At 37.7% G+C, this 20207-nt stretch overlaps 1 protein-coding gene across 2 annotated transcripts; it reads right to left on the reverse strand.

Moving 5' to 3' along the window:
- Positions 1-1366: 1366 nt before the first annotated feature.
- On the reverse strand, positions 1367-20109 carry LOC105040405 (DEAD-box ATP-dependent RNA helicase 20). 2 transcript variants are annotated; one of them, XM_010916911.4, is made up of 10 exons: positions 19854-20107; positions 19494-19744; positions 17740-17919; positions 17487-17648; positions 16807-16961; positions 3018-3110; positions 2833-2918; positions 2526-2752; positions 2202-2435; positions 1367-1788 (listed from the first exon to the last, which is right to left on the reverse strand). In XM_010916911.4, the coding sequence occupies exons 1-10, from the start codon at positions 19901-19903 to the stop codon at positions 1730-1732; spliced, it is 1497 nt and encodes a 498-aa protein (XP_010915213.1). In that variant the 5' UTR covers positions 19904-20107; the 3' UTR covers positions 1367-1729. The 2 variants fall into 2 exon arrangements, with proteins under 2 accessions (XP_010915213.1, XP_073110847.1); XM_073254746.1 differs by lacking the exon at positions 1367-1788 and adding an exon at positions 1894-2052 and having other exon boundaries at positions 19854-20109.
- Positions 20110-20207: the final 98 nt, after the last annotated feature.

The raw sequence follows: 20207 nt of genomic DNA on the forward strand, positions 1-20207 counted from the left end.
AATCGGAATCGAAATTGAAATTAAAATTTGAATTCATGAAGGAGAGTAGGAATTGAGTTCTATATAGATTGAGCTATTCCCATTCCATTCTGGAATTGAAATCGAAATCGAAATCGAAATGGACTTCTCCCAACCAAACAGTTAAAATGAGAGTCACCCATTTCAATTCCGATTCCAGATCTCCACTCTCTCCAACCAAACACCCCCTAAATATCTTCTTATTTTTCATCATGCCTCATGCATAATCCACACTCTCTCTCCTGCCTGAAGCCCTCAAAAAAATATACGAAAGAACTAAAAACTATAAATATCAATTAAGTCGAGGCAATGCTCGAACTTTATTTATATGGATAGGCTTTGTTACTAAATTTGCTGGGTTTTTGTTTTGCAATCTTTTTGATTAAAATATTTCCTCAAGCTAAGTTTCAAAAAAAGGATGGTATCTAACGCCAATGTTTTTAATCATTTCATGATGCAGCTGATTTTTTATCAAAGGCACGATGCTTTTTAAAAAAAAGGTCATATGTTACATTCCGAATTTAGCTAAACTTACAGCAAATGTCATAAAAATTTTTCCCACAAACATACAAGACATTCTAATATAATATCAAATATGCCACAGTAAAAAGATTTTAATCATGTTGTAACCATTAGCCCATTTCTCAACCACCTTCTTGGGCTGAGCCCAAGCCTGTGATTAAGCATTGGCTGACCTTGCAAATGCAATGACAATTTGCACGATCTCCCGGACTAGGTTAACGAAATCTTTGATAAGTTATACACAGCGTCGAATGCCGAATCTATGTAATAAGGAACCACCAGGGAAAAAGTTGGGACATGACATCAGATGCATCAATGCCAACCACCATACGTGTAATGAATCATCAAGCCCTTCTCTCCAATAAATGCACCTGATATGATCACCGACAATGCTACACAGCAACTATGAATTGAAGCATGGAATACGGAAAAAAGTGGGAGCACCCGCGTTGCAGAAAAGAAATAACATTTTAATGCAACTTCGGCCTCAGCTTGTCTCCAAGTTTAAAAACGATGGCAGACCAGATTTACCAGACCAAGGAGAGATTATTGTATGTGCCTGAACCATAGAAGGGGGGCTCGGGGGGTGGCAGAAGAGGAAGACAGAAGATCCAAGTTCCCAAAAGCTGCACAGTAAACAAACACAACTAATGGTAGAATATAGGACCTAGTTACCAACCTAACGTTCGTGGGACGTGCATGGGTGCAGCCCTAGTGCTGATGCATGTACATGACGGGCTTTATAATGATCGATAAAACTCTAGCATGCCTGGGTTGATAACTCTGTTGGTACATTTTGATTCGTATTTTGTAAAATAAGTGTACATTGCCAAGTCCAGAACAAAACTTCATCAAATTTATATTCGAACTTTCAAACTTAACCTTGTAATGTTAAAACTTAAAGCCCAGCTTTCCGAATCCTTTGCCCAAAGATCTTTAAAACAGCAGCCACTTCTTATGTTACATGCTACATATTTCACTTCCTAATTCAGAATGCTGTTCAATGTGTTTCACAAAAACATCAGCCCCATCATCCTCATGCCCCCTCAGTTCACTGGTTATGAGCCAACTACGCCAAAATGGAGTAATAATAGCAATGTCAGCTAGACAGAGATACATGACCATTTGAATGCAACAATCAGCCCTTCCATTTAATGATTGTTCAATCAACTGACAATCGAGGAATGTATCAGCTCCATGGACGACCACCACCAAAACCCCTACCACGATCACGAAATCCCCCATGACCTGTTCATAATTCAGTTTGTCAGACAGCAGTCTCTCAACATCTGATTAGTCTGATGAGGTTTGTAAAAGTCCAAATGGACACATCAATTTTCAACTGGTAATGACACAATCAACAAATCCACTAGCCAAGAGACCTTCATAGTTTGGCAAATACAGATCCGGCATGCTGGCCATTTCATGCAACAATTTATCTAGCTGATAAATATGTTTCTTCAAGTGATGCACTGATCAGTCTATTTCTGGTCTTAGCCAGTCATATTGCACCTATCGATAAGAAAAGTTGGGCAACTAGTGCTAATAAGGACATTGATTGATAGCGAACTTCATAGTTCATTAGATATGGCTGGTAGCAGATAGTGGAATTGGGGGAGCAAAAGAAGGTAAAGAGAGAACAAAGTGCAAGAAGCACTCACCTGCAGGGGGAGGCGGAGCACCTCGACCCATTGCAGCCAGTTCAGAACTGACTTTCTGCCCAGCTTCTTCCAGTATATTAATAAGATCCTTAGCAAATCTTGCATTAGCTGCAGTAAAAAAGGTATATGCCGTTCCCTTGGCCCCAGCTCTTCCTGTTCGACCAATGCGGTGGACATAATCCTCCAATGATCCAGGAAAGTCGTAGTTGATCACATATTTCACATCCTTCACATCTGTCACCAATAAACAAAACAGTATAGTTAAAAACCAAAACTCCTTGCATTCAGAGCTTTCACAAGAATATTTCATTCATGTTCACATACCCAAACCACGAGCAGCAACATCAGTAGCAGTCATTATAGGACTCTTCCCTGATTTGAACTCCGAGAGGACCCAGTCCCTTTCAGCTTGGCTTTTGTCACCATGGATTGACAGGGCAGGCCAGCCATCTGTGCGCAGTTGCCTCGTTATTTGATCACAGCCCTTCTTTGTGTCCATGAATATCAGAATCCGACTGCCATCCATAATATCCTCCAGCAGTTTGATCAGTCTGAGAAAAACCAGATAGGTGAATTAGCCTGCAGATTAATAATCATCCAAACGAACTTATTAATATATAGGATTTCCTACTTGTTATATTTCTGACTCTCTGAGACAATCTCTACACGCTGGTGAATTGCATGATTAGCTTTCAAGTCTATGGAACCAATAATCACCTATGCCATGTCAGGAGCCGATTCTGTCAGATCTGGTAAAGATGATATAATGCAACGAACCCACCTGTGCATCGCGAGCAATTTGGCCCCAACATTTACCTTGTATGGGTTGTATAGGAACTGCCTTGCAAGTTGTTCAACCTCCTTTGGCCAAGTGGCGCTCCAATAAAGAGTTTGACGATCTGGACGAATCTATTGGAAGGAAACGAACTAAAACATTAGGGGCCCTAAGTGATATTTATAGTGCAAACAACGGCAGAACTAGAAAAGCCAAACAGAATCAATGAACTAACTAATTTCACTTTATACAGCATTTACTGCTGAAAAATCCCTATTTCCTTTGGAGTTAAGAGCTTGCCCTATTGATCACTGTAAGATAATTTGTAATTTCAGAAAATTCAGAAATTCAAGTGGGCCCGGTGGTCAATAGTCAGCAGTCAAAGATGCTTTAGTAATTAAGCCTTAGAAATTAAGTATTAATGGTTGTATTAGTTCCAGAAGTATTTATGTAAATATGTTGCAGACTTTTAGTCTTCCTAGAAGCATTTAAGGCTTGTTTTCACTCCTCCCAAAATGTCAGTCAGGTACTGCATAAGTGGCCTTGTATCTCAGTCATTTGTAAGCCATTTTGATAAGAAAAATATCAGAATACAAGCAGGAGCAGTAGCTCTGCATATTCCAGCAGATTTTGCTCTATTTTCTTAATATTATCTTCTATTTTCTGTCCTAAACCCATTCCACTTCCGCATTACTCCAACAAATTTGGTATCAGAGCTTTGTTTTCATGGCTGCAAATCTTCCCTCTACATCCAGCACCATGTTCTCTTATTCTCAAAATCAAGTTCCCATCTTTGAAGGAGAAAACTATGGCTATTGGAGTGAACAGATGATGTTTTTCCTCATCTCTCAAGATCTGTGGGAGATGATCGAAAATGATTATGAAAAACCACCTGCTGAAGGATCGAGTACTGTATGGACTGAAGAACAACAGTCCCTATTCAAAGACAATACAAAGAAAAATGCTCTTGCCTTGAGGTATCTTCATCAAGGCGTGAATAGAACCATCTACCCACGCATCTTTGGCATCACCAAGGCTAAAGCTGCATGGGAAATTTTGAAGGAGAAGTTCCAGGGAAATGAAAAAGTCATTTCTATACGGCTGCAGTCCCTTTGGAGGAGCTTTGACAACCTTATAATGAAGGATTCTGAATCAATAAAGGAATTCTTCACAAGAGTTGCTGAAATTGTAAACCAAATAAGAGGCTACGGCGACAAAATTGAAGAAAAGAAGATCGTGGAGAAGATCCTTAGGAGCTTACCTCCTAAGTTCGATCATGCTGCAGCAGCCATTGAAGAATCAAAAGACCTCTCTAAGCTGACAATGTTGGATCTGAGCGGATCCCTTGAATCTCGTGAAGAAAGGATCCGGAAATCCTCAAATCAGCCCTTGGAACAAGCCTTTCAATCCAAGGTGAATCTGGCAAAAGATGACCATGAGAAAAAAGGAACCAATTCCAACATAAAGACCAGCAAAGAAGTGGTCGAGGAAATCAAGAGGCCGAGGAAGAGGCAGAGGCCGTGGTAGAGGAAACCAGCCTCAACGGCAAAATACTCAAGACAAGAATGAGGCCAATTTTACCAAGGAGAATGAAGAAGAACAAGTGTTTTACACTTGCATGAATGCAGAAGAGAAGCTAGAAGATGCATGGTTTCTTGATAGTGGTTGCAGCAATCATATGACTGGGAACAAAGATCTTTTTGTTGAGATTGATGAAAGCATCTCAAATTCTGTGATTCTTGGAGATGGAAAAGCTGAAAGCATTAAAGGAAAGGGAGTAATCGCTGTCAATACCAAATCTGGTGGTAAAAGGTACATTCATGATGTTTTATATGTACCTAATTTAGCCCATAATTTGCTGAGTGTTGGACAGCTTGTTCAAAGAGGATATCAGATTTATTTTGATAACAATGAATGTAAGATTATTGATAAGAAAAATAATGTGGTCATGGCAAAGGTTGAAATGACAAAAAACAAGGTTTTCCCTCTTGCAATGACACACTCAAATAACATAGCTCTAAAAAGTGAAAGTGTAGATGAATCCATTTTGTGCACTTACGTTGTGGGCACCTAAATCAGAGGGGACTACAGCTGTTAAAACAGAGAAATGGTGATTGGTCTTCCTCAAATTGACCAAAATGACAGTTTGTGAAGGCTGCATCTTTGGGAAGATGCATCATCTACCATTACCAAAGAATTCATGGCGAGCCAAGGCACCTTTGGAGCTGGTGCATGCTGATATTTTTGGCCCTACTAGGACTCCCTCTCTTGGTAACAAAAGATACTTTCTCTTGTTTGTTGATGATTTTACTCGCATGGTCTGAATTTACTTCATAAATCAAAAATCAGATGCTTTTAGTATCTTTTTAGACTTTAAAGCACTTGTAGAAAGGCAAAGTGGCTGCAAGTTGAAGACTTTGAGAACTGATCGAGGAGGAGAGTTCATATATCATCCCTTCATGGAGCATTGCAAGAAAGAGGGAATTCAAAGGCAGCTTACAGTTGGTAGAAGCTCTCAGCAGAATGGTGTTGCTGAAAGAAGGAATCGAACAATTGTAGAGATGGCAAGAAACATGCTTAAAGGAAAAGGTCTTCCAAACAGCTTGTGGGCTGAAATTGTTCACACAACCATCTATATTCTGAATCGTTCACCTACCAAGGCAGTATGGAACAAGACACCATTTGAGGCTTGGTATGGGAAGAAGCCTCAAGTAAGCCATTTAAAAGTTTTTGGCTGTCCTGCTTATGCTTTAAATAAAGCTCCTAATAAAGATAAATTTGATGAGAAAGGAGAGAAGTTCTTATTTGTGGGTTACGGTGATGAATCAAAGGGTTATAGGCTGTTAAATCCACAAAATACGAAGCTGATTGTGGCCCGAGATGTGATATTTGATGAGTTGGCAATATGGCAGTGGAGTATCAGCCAACAAACCTCAAATTGGTTGCCCGATTTTGCTCCAGCAAGTAGTTCTGATGCTGTAAACAAGAATCAAGCCTCAAGTTCTGAAAATACAGCTGCTGAAAATGCTTCTCAAGCACAGAACTCAGATTCGGCTACATCTAGTTCACATGATGAATCATCCACTCCAGTTTTGAGGAGATCTCAAAGGAATAGGCGTCCACCTGATAGGTATGATGATTTTAGATGCCATCATGTCAGTTTTAACCAAACCTGTGAATTTACTTTATTTTCCTGTGAGCCTCACATGTTTGAAGAAGCTATTAAAGATGAGAAATGGACAAAGACAATGGATGAAAAGATTGCCATGATTGAGAAAAACAAGACATGGGAGCTTGCAGACCTTCCTAAAGGAAAAGATGTCATTAGCTTGAAATGGGTCTATAAGACCAAATATAATGAAGATGGGAGTGTACAGAAACACAAAGCCAGATTGGTTGCAAAGGGTTATGCACAGCAGCCTGACATAGACTTTAATGAGACCTTTGCACCGGTTGCTCGCATAGAAACAATCAGGTTAGTGCTTGCTATTGCAGCTCAGTTAGAATTACAGATTTTTCAACTTGCTGTTAAGTCAGCATTCTTAACTGGAGAGCTAGAAGAAGAGGTATGTGTGGAGCAGCCTCAGGGATATGAGTTGGAAGGCAAAGAAGAGAAGGTATATCGATTGAAAAAGGCTTTATACGGCCTGAAACAAGCACCAACGGCCTGGAACAGCAGAATTGATAGTTATTTCCAGCAGCATGGATTTCAAAAAAGTTCTAATGAACCTTCACTTTATGTGAAGAGGAGCGGACAGAATTTTATGGTGATATGTCTCTATGTAGATGACCTGATCTACATGGGAAATAATCTGAATATGATTGAAGAATTCAAGAAATCTATGATGAAAGAGTTTGAAATGACAGACTTGGGAGTGATAAAGTACTTCCTTGGTATTCAAGTGAAGCAAGCAAAGGGCGAGATTTTTATTTCTCAAGAGAAATATATTCTTGACTTATTAAAGAAGTTTCAAATGTATAACAGCAAACCAGTTGCTACTCCTATGGCTGTAAATGAGAAGCTAAAGCCTGATGATAATTCAAAGAAGGCTGATGAAGGGTTGTTTAGAAGTTTAGTTGGGTCCTTGCTGTACCTCACACATACAAGACCTGATATTATGCAATCTGTTAGCATGGTATCGAGGTTCATGAACCAAGCAACATACATTATGCTGCAGCAAAAAGGATTCTTCGATACCTTAATGGTACTAGAAAGATTGGGATCAGGTACACAAAAGAAATTGATTATTCTCTAACTGGGTATACTAATAGTGATTGGGCAGGTTCTATTGAAGACAGAAAAAGTACCTCAACCTATGTTTTTTGCTTGGGTACAAACACAATTTCATGGAGTTCAAGGAAGCAACAAACTGTGGCTCTATCTTCAGCAGAAGCAGAGTATTCAGCAGCTACAGAAGCAGCTTGTGAAGCTATTTGGCCAAGGAGATTACCTGCTGACCTAGGGCAGAAGCAAGAGAAGCCAACAATTATATTTTGTGACAATATGTCAGCCATTGCAATGACTAAGAATCCAGTGTTTCATGCTAGGACAAAGCACATTGAGCTTAGACACCAATTCATCCGAGACTTGGTTCAGAAAAAAGAAATTCAGCTAGAGTTTTTAAGCACTCATGAGCAGCCAGCAGACATGCTCACAAAGGCTATCACTTCAGAGAAGTTTGAGAAGTTCAAGATTCAACTAAAAATAACAAATTAAGAGGGGAATTTGTAAGATAATTTGTAATTTCAGAAAATTCAGAAATTCAAGTGAGCCCGATGGTCAATAGTCAGCAGTCAAAGATGCTTTAGTAATTAAGCCTTAGTGATTAAGTATTAATGGTTGTATTAGTTCCAGAAGTATTTATGTAAATCTGTTGCAGACTTTTAATCTTACTAGAAGCATTTAAGGCTTGTTTTCAATCCTCCCAAAATGTCAGTTAGGTACTGCATAAGTGGCCTTGTATCTCAGTCATTTGTAAGCCATTTTGATAAGAGAAATATCAGAATACAAGCAGAAGCAGTAGCTCTGTCATATTCCAGCAGATTTTGCTCTATTTTCTTAATATTATCTTCTATTTTCTGACCTAAACCCATTCCACTTCCGCATTACTCCAACAATCACTATCCTCAATTAGTAACTAGAGATTTTAGGCTTGACTCTTACATGGTGCATCCCCAAAAATCTGAACTTGGGTTATTATAGCATGGGTTGGTCTCCCTCCCTCTCGAGGGAAAGAAAATACCAATTTCCTAACTTAATTACATTAAAATGGAAATAAATATGCAATCTAATTATCCACAAGTCTCCATGGGAACAATAACAATTCAAAGAATCAGATGTTTTCGCATGTAATATAATGTAAAGAATAAAGATTTTGCATCTCAAGAACTATGGCTTGCTGGCTGGATGATGAAACTGATAACAAATTCTCCACCAGAAAGTTTCACTCAAGTCCTGACATAATGTAGGATTTTTTTATATATATTTGAATGCTATAAAATTTTCTGTAAAATCATAGCCAACAGACAGAATTCTTGGTTATGGAGAAGAACCAGAAAAAGAGTGTAATTTGATGCTCGATACTCACATCTCTTGAGAAAAACCATGCGCAACCAACTAAAAAAAAATGTATAAGGGCTTATAGTGGGAAAAAAAATGGTACAAGCTTTGAAAGCATAAAGAACCTGATTAAAATGAAAGCAGAATGGGCAATATATCTAAGAAAAAGCATAAGCACCAAAAAAGAAGTTGCTTATAGCCTTAATTTTGTTGCTGAGCCTCCTCAACATGCCCTAAACACCACAAAAATGATTTCATCATCATAAATAGATACATTTTCTAATCTAATTTTCATGCAGTTCAACATGCATTGAAGTTCAGAAGTGCACTCATCAGGAACAGAGACTAAACCAAAAAATAAGTATGTCTCCTCATTCACTTACAAAACAGTGCCTCACCCAACTAGCATGCACTTCTTGATTTGAAAGATAAAGGTGGTCATATCGCACAACGGCAATAAGACTTGATAAAAATTTAGTATCCATACAAACGAGAGAAACTGGTATCTAGAGCACATATAATCTCAAGGATCACCTTTACAAATTCTCCATTCAAATAATATACCCATCCTAATTCTCCTCTTATAAATAATATTTTATGTAGAGGGAGCAAGAGAACTACAATCAAAAGACTGTTATCAACTCAAAGAAAAAGGGGAAAAAGGAAGAATCACAGCAACAATATAATCCCACATATACAGTCAACTGATAAACTAATAGCCATCCCTCAAGCACTCATACACTTGAATTAGTCATGTATATCGCAAAAGCCGAGACATATTCCAGGAAAACAAGCATGACATGCCTTTAGACAATCAAGATGTAATTCAGCAAGCGTTCTGACTTTGAGTATGTTGCTTCTAAACAATTGAACATTTACTTAAGATTCAAAATATGCAACTGTATGGACCTTCTGACAGCAGCTAACTCTTATTCATCAAATATAAACAACCTTGAGAAAAATTTGTAAAAAAGCACTAAAATAAGGACACGAAAACAAAAGCTAATAGCCTTGCCATCTTCACAAATGTCATCATCACAATTGCCCAGTTCTACTAAAATTCTTCTTCCCCTGAATTTTCTCTATTTCTTCCCCTTATTTTTCATTTCATCATCATGGCGGATTTGTCATTTTGGCAAGAGGGTTTCATCTAGCCTGTTGGCTTATCATTTCGGCGGTAAATGTAAAAGAAATTGTTCATATCATAACTGGTATTCTTCCCTCTACATCTACACTCTTTCCAGGTCCATGGAACCTCAAAGGCTGCTCTTCAGTTGGATGTGCTTGAACGGTATGATCGATAGGGTAAGCTAACAGCTATAGCATCTCTCCTTCCCTAAAATAAAAAAGTTAAAAAATAAATTGGCCTCATAATTTCTTCTGATCAAGCATTTTCTAGGTTATAGACCTAGAAGGGACAGGTCCCTGGATTTAGCCACATATAAAATACAATCTCATACTCTTGAAGCAAAAGTATTTCAGGAACCAAAGGTCTTGGACTCTAATTTTCTAATAGATCAGAATTGCAAAGTACCATAACTTACCTCCTTTTTCAACTAGTTTTATAACGTGCATAAATGTTTCTGGAGAATGCTAGATTGCAACAGTAACATGGGCCCAGAAATATTATAAACAACCCTGAGCTAAATATAACATAATTACCTTGTTGATTTGTCATTTTCAGGAAGGATCTGAATAGTACATCTTTACCATTTTCAGTAAGGATCTGAATAGTATAGCTTTAGCTGGTAACATTAGACTGGTCACATGGTAAAGTTGAATACTTGAATGCCATGGACATGTTATTCCATTCAGTATTAATATTATTAAATCAGCTGTTATGTTTGATCTGCCTTTGTATGTATGCACATGCATATTCATGTCTTTCACACCCTCCCACGCTATTGGCCTCATAATATTTCATGCTTATGGAGGTTCAATTGTATCTTAGATATTGATTATCGCTTTATTTTTTCTAATATTAATTTTGAATATGTTCTCCTTATCCCCCTCTTCCTTCCACTTTCTCCTTACCTTCTCTTCTCAAAAAATAACCAAATCTTATGCAGGCCCAATTTTCCTTTTTTTTTTCCTGTCCATGGTCAATTTTCATCCTTTTTCCTTGTTACGGACTCCCTTCATGGTAGGAGCAACTTTCAGCATCTACTTCAACTTGTTGCAACAATAGCATCAAAATAATTAAAGCAGGAATCTCCTTTCTCCTTCTCCCCCTTTATTAATTTTAGTCATACGAAACACCTACTTTATCCCTCTTCCTTCTTACATTCTTCTTACAAAAAAGGGTTCTTTAAATTTAACGAAACCTAAAATAAGATCTAGAACAGATTCAAAAATTATTTCAGCCCCGTAACAAAAGATAAACCCTCCTACCTTATGTAAGACTAAATCCAAAGTTTTCTCAAATCTCTGGATTCATCTTAATCAGCTCATATCCACACCCCACAACTTCTAGAAACACTCCATACTAAAACCAGAGAGCCTTCTCATACACATGAAAGGGCCAAAGAAGCACTCCTGAATTTAAAAGGTCAATGTCAAAACAGCATAAACACATGTAAATATGTCCTCTAAATGTAACAAAAATGGGTAGCCTTAATGCCTTATCATTTTTTTTTTTTTAAATTAAGCATGAAATTCATTAAGACATCCATAAACTTTAGATGCCTGGCATCAGTATCTATCAACATTATCAAATCTAGCATAAAGCCTCTGATGTCATGAGAAATGAGATTAAGGGTCCGTTTGGTTGGGGGTAATCTAGCATGGGAAAATGAATCCCATGTCAGATTACCATGTTTGGTATGAAAAGTGGAAGAGAGATGATAAAAAAATTGGTGGGCCCCATATTTTTTTCCGAAAAGAAAAGATAAAACAAATATCATGGAGGGTTGGTATTTGGTAAATTCCCAAATGGTGGTAATCCATACTTGACAAAAATATCCCCAATAAAACTGCATATATAATCATTGAATTTGTTCTAATGTCTTTCCAAATGCATTCAACAAAGTGCTTTTGCAAAAAAATAAGATGGAGATGGCATTATATAAAGGGCTATGTGATTATAGTCATTATATAAAAACTAATTAAAGATGACAATACTATTCTAATATTAAAAAATTATTTTATGTTCAAGAGTATATTTGTAGATTTGGCCATATTCCTATATAGATTTACCTCCAACCAAACATAGTAATCTTTTTCCAATATCATTTTTTGAAGTAATTTTTTCATCAACCAAACATGGTAAAAATTATTTCCCTCCGTAATAATTTTTTTAAATAAATGATTTCCAAAAATTGTCAGATTATCCCATAATCTGACATACCCCACCAAACGGGCCCTAACGGAAATGACAAAAACCTCCTATGTAGTTTCTTCTGCAATTAAGAGAATTTTGCATGATAGATCCATTGCTATTTCATGTTAGCAAGTAAACTGAACATGCAACATGAAGTTGCATTCCTGGGAGCAATCTAGATTCTAGAATACATATTCCATGACTGCCAGTTCCCTGCACTAAGTTCCATTCAATGCAATTCCTCTGACCTATTACAACAATATTCTTTGGACTCTCTGATATCCGAGATTAATAGTTTGACCTAAGGACAAAAGTGCTGGTCTCAGCCACCAGCCAGCACAACACATGTTGAAATACCTGCCAGGCCATATCAAGATGAGGAAAAAAAAAGGTCTCACTACTCTTCTATGATTTTATTTTCAAAAAGTTAATTGGCCTTCTTTTTGCCAAAAAAAATTAATTGGCTTCATGCTCACCTATGCCGCATGCCCACATTGGCCAAGCATGATATTTGCCAACTGGCATGGGCTACCACTTAAAACCTTGGTCTGGATTGAGTAATAATTTTTTGCTAAGGTTGCCTATTCTTCATGGTAGTTTATATTAAGCACCATTAAGTAAACAAGCATTCATTCTAATCCAATTTATTGAATTTTTTCGGGGGATCAGAGTCATAGAAAAGGTAAAAATGTGTTCTGTTACTTTTTTGATGAATGAAATGCTAGTTAATTTTAATAAAATCCTCAGCACGTAAGAACCTGGACAACACCATATTTCCTTAACACTAAGCAAGCAAGCAAGACAGACTTGGAAAAGAACAGATGCAAGAAGTCTCCATAATTGAAGAATCGACAATTTATAAGCCATGCATCCATTTTAACTAATTTATTTATGAAATAAAGGTATTCGTAGTCATGAAAAAGTTTCTTTTAAAACGTTATCCCTTTCGCATGCATGTTACATAGCCTCACAGTAACATCAGCTGATCATCAATCCCACAATTGGTCATCCATGATGTTCTTAGCCCCTGTTTGGTTCCCAAAACACTTTAAACCAAATATCTGAAAAACTTTACTCAAAAAAGACATATTCCTTGTTAACCCAGTAAAACTATTCAATCCCTTCCTCCAACTATTGTTAACCCAGTTAAAGCTGAATAGCACCAAACAGGCATCACTAAAATCCCAAAAGCACCGCCAGTAATGAAGCTTATTTCAGTCTCTACAAAGTTGTTTGGCTGAATAAACCTTACTGAAGCTGAAAAGGTGAACTTTATTCAGGTATATCATCAAATAGGGCGCAAAGATCGAATATACAGTGCTAATACCTGTTGCACTATCATTGAACAAGTACAGGATACATCAAATGAGGTGCCAAGATATAGCCACCTGATCTAACATCCATCATATTGGGGGTGCCACATATGTAGCTAGATACTGACCATGCATGATAAAGGTACACATTTTTGCTTTCGTTTCGTATCACTCTATTCTTTATTTTGCTGTGGGGCAGGTTTTTCGATTTTATTTTCTCTTTTTCTAGAGTTCTATTATGTCAAACCATCCAAACATCTTGCCCTGCTCCTCAGATCCATTCTTGCTGTCAATGCAAGGCAGGAGGATCAATTTTGTTTCTTTGTTGACATGTCAATGTGCTCATCTACTTATTTGTGAAATTAACAAGCAAAATGGTGTTGCAAGGTCAGTAAATTTCTATGAAAAAAAAAAAAAATCCCATTCCAACAACTCTTATAGGATGTCCACCATGTTGGTTCAGCACAAAATTGCTGGCCCTCCAAACATGAAAACGTGCAAGACTTTCAGCAAACTCTCCTCCACGACCTTCCTCTCATTCCACAAGCATAACTATTCTCAAAGCTGAATTCAGTGATCCTTTCCATAGACCTCTCTAATTGTCCCATTTGCTCATTTTTTATAATGTATGCTCCATTTATAGCACCAATGTTCAACAATTACTATTGCAGCATGTACAATAGGAGGTCATATATGTAAGCAACCGTAAAGTTGCTCTATCATAACCTGGGGAAAACAGACTCTCTGTATGCAGGTTAAGGTTGCATATATCTGACCCTCCCCAAACCATGCAATAGAAGTAGCCTCACACACCGGGAACACCCTTTTATTAAAAAATTAATCATTGCACTACATGGGATGCTAAACTGCACTGATTGGTAAGTATACCTGGAAATTTCAGGCCCCTCAACCACCCAGGTTGATATTCAAGCAAGCTTGGGTTTGGGTTTCTGGCTCATCAGTAACATTGGATGCAAGCTAACTAGACATTTACTAGCTCAACCTAATCCAAAGTTCAATTTATACATAAAGTATTGCATACACAATCATTATAATGTCGTCTACTTGTTGATGTGATATATATCTCAATCCTCTGCCACTCTTATCAAAAATCCATTCCACTCCACTTCTGCACCCTTCCATTGCCCACCTCCCCCGATCTACACACACGCAGCCATGGTATGACCATCACCTCACCATTTATATATCAAGCCCGCCTACTCTTCTGTCCTTTCTCATCATCCACCAAGACTTAATTGCCATCCCATCTATCCTCCACATCACCAATTATGGTTGCCATGACTCGCCACCCACCCAAGAAATAACCTTCCTAGACCTCAGCCCTTCTCTCTAACACAACACATCATGAGGACCAACCTGTCCTAAAGGGTTGTTTGAGTCAAGTGCGACCACTCCTATACCTGGAAATCAACAACAGAACAAGCTAAAGCCAACATGGAGGCCCTTAGTACTGACCTCTGGCCAGCGCACACCTACCTCAGTGTTGTTGCTTCCCAGGTGTACCCAAGGATATAGGACATTGAGACAAGCCTGGATATTCATAACATGAGTAAAATCCACATGAACAAAATTCCATCAAATGTTTGATTATTCATTTGAAGAAAAAGAATACCATGTCAAAATAAGAAGAAAATCTAAAGAAACTTTGTATTTTATAAAGATCTGACCTAGCACACTGCTGACTTGTGCATTGGGCTTCTGGAGAATCCTGTCCCAGATCTAAAATAATTTTGATTTAAACTAAGTCAACTTTTACAGAAATCACTTCAAATGTTGTTTATCATGAAAGCTTATATTATGGAACTCCTTTGTATTTGTTATGACTAATGGAATTGGCATTAATTCATAAAAAATAAGGAACCAATAAACTGATGTTTGTTAATGCATAAACCCATCGGACAGTATTCTAATATGAAAACAAGTGAGAAACCAATCCAGAATAGTCACATGTTTTACAAAATAACTGCTCAAATTACATTACGTAGAAAAAAAGAATATTGTTGCATGCATGAAATGTAAGGTTTCATGCTAGTACTTCATATGACTATCACTCAAATCAACAAAAATAAGCAATACCAGTCATGGAAGAGTAAGCAAGTGACCACTAAAAAGTTCTACAGGATTTAGCAACTGCAGTTAATTTACTCTAACTAGCATCATTACTAATCAAACCATCAGAAACTATATAAATAAATTATTTTAAAAAAAAAATCCATGTGCATCTAGTGTATCATGTTCCGCACAAGCATGTTTCACTCACATGTCCAAAAAAATGTTGTTTTATCTCATTTAACTAAATAACTAATTCTAGAATGTCTGCGTTCACCTAATCTATCTTATGTTTAGCAACTGGAAGAGTTTTCACATGCAATAGAAATGTATTTCACACATAAAATCATCCCAAAATGTCACAAGTTAAATATATATACAGTAAAACCTACATCTAAGTGCAAATCATGCATCTAAGTCCTCATCTTGCACTAATTTAACACCATATATAACATGCATTCATGCAAAGACATGCACATGCATGTGCACACACTCATGGAAAAAATGCTATACTTGCAAACTTGAAGGTATATGCATATAATGCATCCCCACCCCTCTTTGCAATAATAAAGCATATTATCAGACACGAACACATGTTCAAGCCTGTGTGTGCATTTACATGTGTGTACAGGGACTCAAAACCATCAAACAGCCACATGCATATAGGCGCGCATGCACGCACACAACAAAAAGAAGAGGAAGAAGAAGAAGACAGAGCAACATCAAAATCAAAAAAGACATGAAGTTGTGCTAATACTAACAAATTTCTTTACTAAAACAATATTACTCTGGCAGAAAGTAGGATACACAATGAAAAATAATGTGCGGTGATCAAACAAAAGGTTTCAAATCTTGATCATATTGTAACATATCAACCTGTATCTACACCGATATTGTCCTATATCAACAAAGGGGTGTCATCCAGATCAGCAAACCATGAGTAGATACAGGGGAGGTACCCTTGTATAGCACCTATGTAAATGACTTGAAGACACACAGCAGATTTGAAACATTGATTGAATATAATTTTTGTTTAAAGTTATCTTGCTGAAGTCAACTTAATCCCAACAAAGGTACATCATGCCAATCTGTACCAATGCATACCAGGCATATCATATCGGTACCGAAGCAGTACACGATAGAGGGGCCATACCAAAGTCCGATACCAAATTAATTAAAAAAAAAAAAAGAAGAGTAAGCAATTATTTATATCATAATTTGCAAACTGTTTTCTATGCATCAGACACATTTTTTTGGACATCTCAGCAAAGCCAACTAGCTACAACTATGTGCCACACCACAAAAGACACACTGCTTATTCTTTTTACTCATAAAAATTAAAAAGTAAAGTATCAGACTTACAAGACCATGCTTGTATTAAAATGCCATTTTATCTTGTTATTCTCAGTTAAATGCTACAGATATACATTGTAACTAGAGAAGATACGTGAAAAAGAGATAAAATGATATCCTGCTCAATCTACATGTCTAATATGGATTATGAAAGGTGACAGCAATATGTTCCAAAAGCCAAAAGGCTTTCATGGTTGAAAGAATGGTCAGCATACCTGGGAAACAATTTTCCTTATTTGAGGTTCAAAACCCATGTCTAGCATACGGTCTGCCTCGTCCAAAACAAGATAGGTGACCCTCCTCAGGTTTGTATAATGTGATTCTAGCATATCAATCAATCGTCCCGGGGTAGCAATAACAATTTCAACTCCTGACAGTGTTAGAAAATGCAGAAGCATTGATATCATGTCTTTCCACTTTTCAAGATAACATAACCAGGATAACATTTTAAATTGGCAAGTTGAATCTCATCCGCTAGAGTTATTTTTGTATTCTTTCTTCATCCTGTCAATGGCTACCAATGCCAATAAGTAGTATATCTGTTTATTTCCATAACCCTTCTAGACAAATTTAACTTACCTTCTTACAACAGAGTTCTCAGTCTTTAGCCAACATGATCGTCCAGCTCACGCAGTTCCCCAACGCTAATATTGCTTTTTCATATATATATGTATATGTATACATATATAATATATACATATGTATGCGTATATGTATGTACATATGTATGTACATATATGTACACATATGTAACAATATATATATATATATATATGTATTACATATATATATATATGTATGTATGTGTGTGTGTGTGTGCGCGCGTGCCCGTGTGTGTGCGTGTAGCCTAGTCATACAGAATTCTAAAACAAACAATCATATGATTATCATGTACCTTTCTGAAGATCTCGAACCTGAGGACCCTTTGGAACCCCACCATATATACAAGTGCTTTTTATCCTTGATGATGCCCCAAATTTAGTTGCTTCTTGTTGTATCTGGACAGCAAGTTCACGAGTAGGAGCCAACACCAAAACAATTGGGCCATCACCAGGAGCTTAAAACAAAATCATTGTAGCAGAAAAATTAGATGTAGGCACCGAGCATATTTAAATGACAGTCAACAAAAAATGAATCAAGAATTCCACCTAAAATTGGCTGAGCATTAACATGAACAATTGCAGGTAACAGATAGGCAAGTGTCTTTCCTGATCCTGTTTCAGCAATGCCAATAAGATCACGACCCCTTAAAGCCATTGGCCAGCCCTGTGATTGAATAGGAGTAGGCTCAACAAATCCAGCTTTATTAATCTCTTGCATAATATAATCTGGAGAATTGACAGTATATAGAAATAGGTTATCATGCAAACAAGACACAACGTATGTATAAAATCATAAAGAACTTTTCTTTGAGCAGCTATTTAGCAGAAAACATAAAAAAGAAAGGTAAGATAAGAAAATACTAATGGGTCTGTCAGAAAATAGAAAATAATAATTTCTCTCTTCACTCTCCAGGGATTACAGTCCTATCCAATGATGCAGGAAAGCAAAGCGCAGTCCTTAACAAAATCGAGGAGGAATGATAAATAGACGAATTCTAGCCTGCTCATGAACTAAAGAACATATATATCCTTAATGTGAAAGAGGTTACATCAATTTATGAACCCTGTATACCAAGCCTTCTAGTGAACATGAGGAAAGTATAGCTATATAGTCATATGAAACTTCCTATGTAATATGTATATATTGCATACATATATACATCAAGGTACATGTATTCTATAAAACATAATGATCTAATTAAACATAAGAGAAAAAGAATCAAATAAAGAGAGGGAGAGAAAAGAAAAAAGAAAACGCATTCAAGCCTCTAGCTTCTTTTTTGTTTTCCAAGGAATAATTTCTCTACATAGCCTTCCTGCAAGAGCCTCCTTGGCATCCCCTTGAGGGCTCAACTCATATGCTTTGATGATAAGTGAACACAACTGAGATAGGTTCTTATTAGCTTAGTTTATTACAATAGGAACACCCTACTCTAAGTGCTATGGTTTGAGGGCTGGGGAGGTGCTCTTCTCATGATTTTATTCCAACCAAAACCTGATTGTAGAATACCAAAGGTGTAATCTCAAGTTAGAATTTAAGTTGTTCAACAGAACCAGAACATATGTACATTCAAAAATCAAGAATAAAATGCTAATAGATGCCATCAGTCAAATCGTAGTTTTAGCTATATATCCACGTCATCTGGGTTTGCATGGCCAGAATTGTGGCGTTGAACCATATTTCTGGGCTCTGGTTCATAATAGATACCACCTTATCCTTTTCTTTTCATATGGTTTATTTTGTATGGCCTTTTTTCAGATGATCAGGGGAAATTTAAATAGAAAGACTACGTTAACATCTACAAATGACAGTTTGAGATTTACTCATTATTCTTTATTACTTAATAATCATAACTGATATATTGGCGACGTATGTTGATATTCTTGATGAGGCATGCATCAATTCTTTAATCACCCTGAAGTATCGAGAATGCAGAACCCACCAAGTTAAAAAACTAATACATACTGCATACACCTTGACTAATTTGATCATTAAAAGTCAAATAAAATAAAAATGTTCAAATTCTCCCCCCTTCAGCAGGTATTCTCATTACAACATGCATTAGAGAAACGACACATGTTTGAGTATGCATGTATGGAGAGACAACAGAGATCTGAATCACTTGACCATTACGTGAGCTGCCCAAGACTTATTCTTGTTCAAGATTTCATCTTTCAGGACCCGCACATACCGAAAATTCCATGGAAGAAGATAATACCTCCTACCCAGCTTCAAGAATGGCATATTCTTGACAATTAAAGATTATTCTCCAAGCAAGATGAGAGGAAAGGAAGATTACCCGGAAATCCGGCATCCCGGAACTCTCTGATGGGCTTGGGCACGTCGCGACCCTCGATCGTGATCTCCCTCTTGCGGCGGTAGGCCTCCACCTCGGACTCGGTCATGGCCACCACGGAAGGGGACTCCACGTAGAAATTCTTCTCGAAGAGAGTCAGCCCGTCCAAGTCGGCGCCAACCTCCGCTTCTCTTTTGCTTGAGGACTCATAGCCCCTGCCGTAGCTCTGAGAACCACCCCCGAATCCCGCATCACTGCAATGAAACAGGAAAGGCATGGCTAGGACGAAAACACCCATCGAAACTTCTTCTTCTGCTTCTTCCCCTTGTTATTGATGGATTAGGGTTAGGGTTTAGGGATTACCTTCGCCGATAGGATCCGGGATCGCTGGCACGGCTATCATAGCGGCTCATGGCGTCCCGTTTCTTCTCCTTCCCTCGATGGCGCTCTCCCTCTCTCTCTCTCTGTCTCTCTCCGCACTCGGTCGGCTCAGTTGGAGGCTCAGTTGCAAGCAAATGGGAAAAAGTCCGGGCGCAGCAACGGCGGGAAGAGAGAGAAGAGAAGCGAATGGATTCGAGAGGCACCGAACCCAAACGAGGGCTCGGGACTAGTCGGGAAGACTGGGATTACGGGAAACGGAGGGCGAGGGGAAACGAAGGATGAGGGTTTAATGAGGAGTTGGTCCGTCGCCTCGTTAAAGATCGGCGCATATCTTGC

Source organism: Elaeis guineensis, chromosome 3 (assembly GCF_000442705.2).
Source record: "Elaeis guineensis isolate ETL-2024a chromosome 3, EG11, whole genome shotgun sequence".
NCBI classification, from domain to species: Eukaryota; Viridiplantae; Streptophyta; class Magnoliopsida; order Arecales; family Arecaceae; genus Elaeis; species Elaeis guineensis.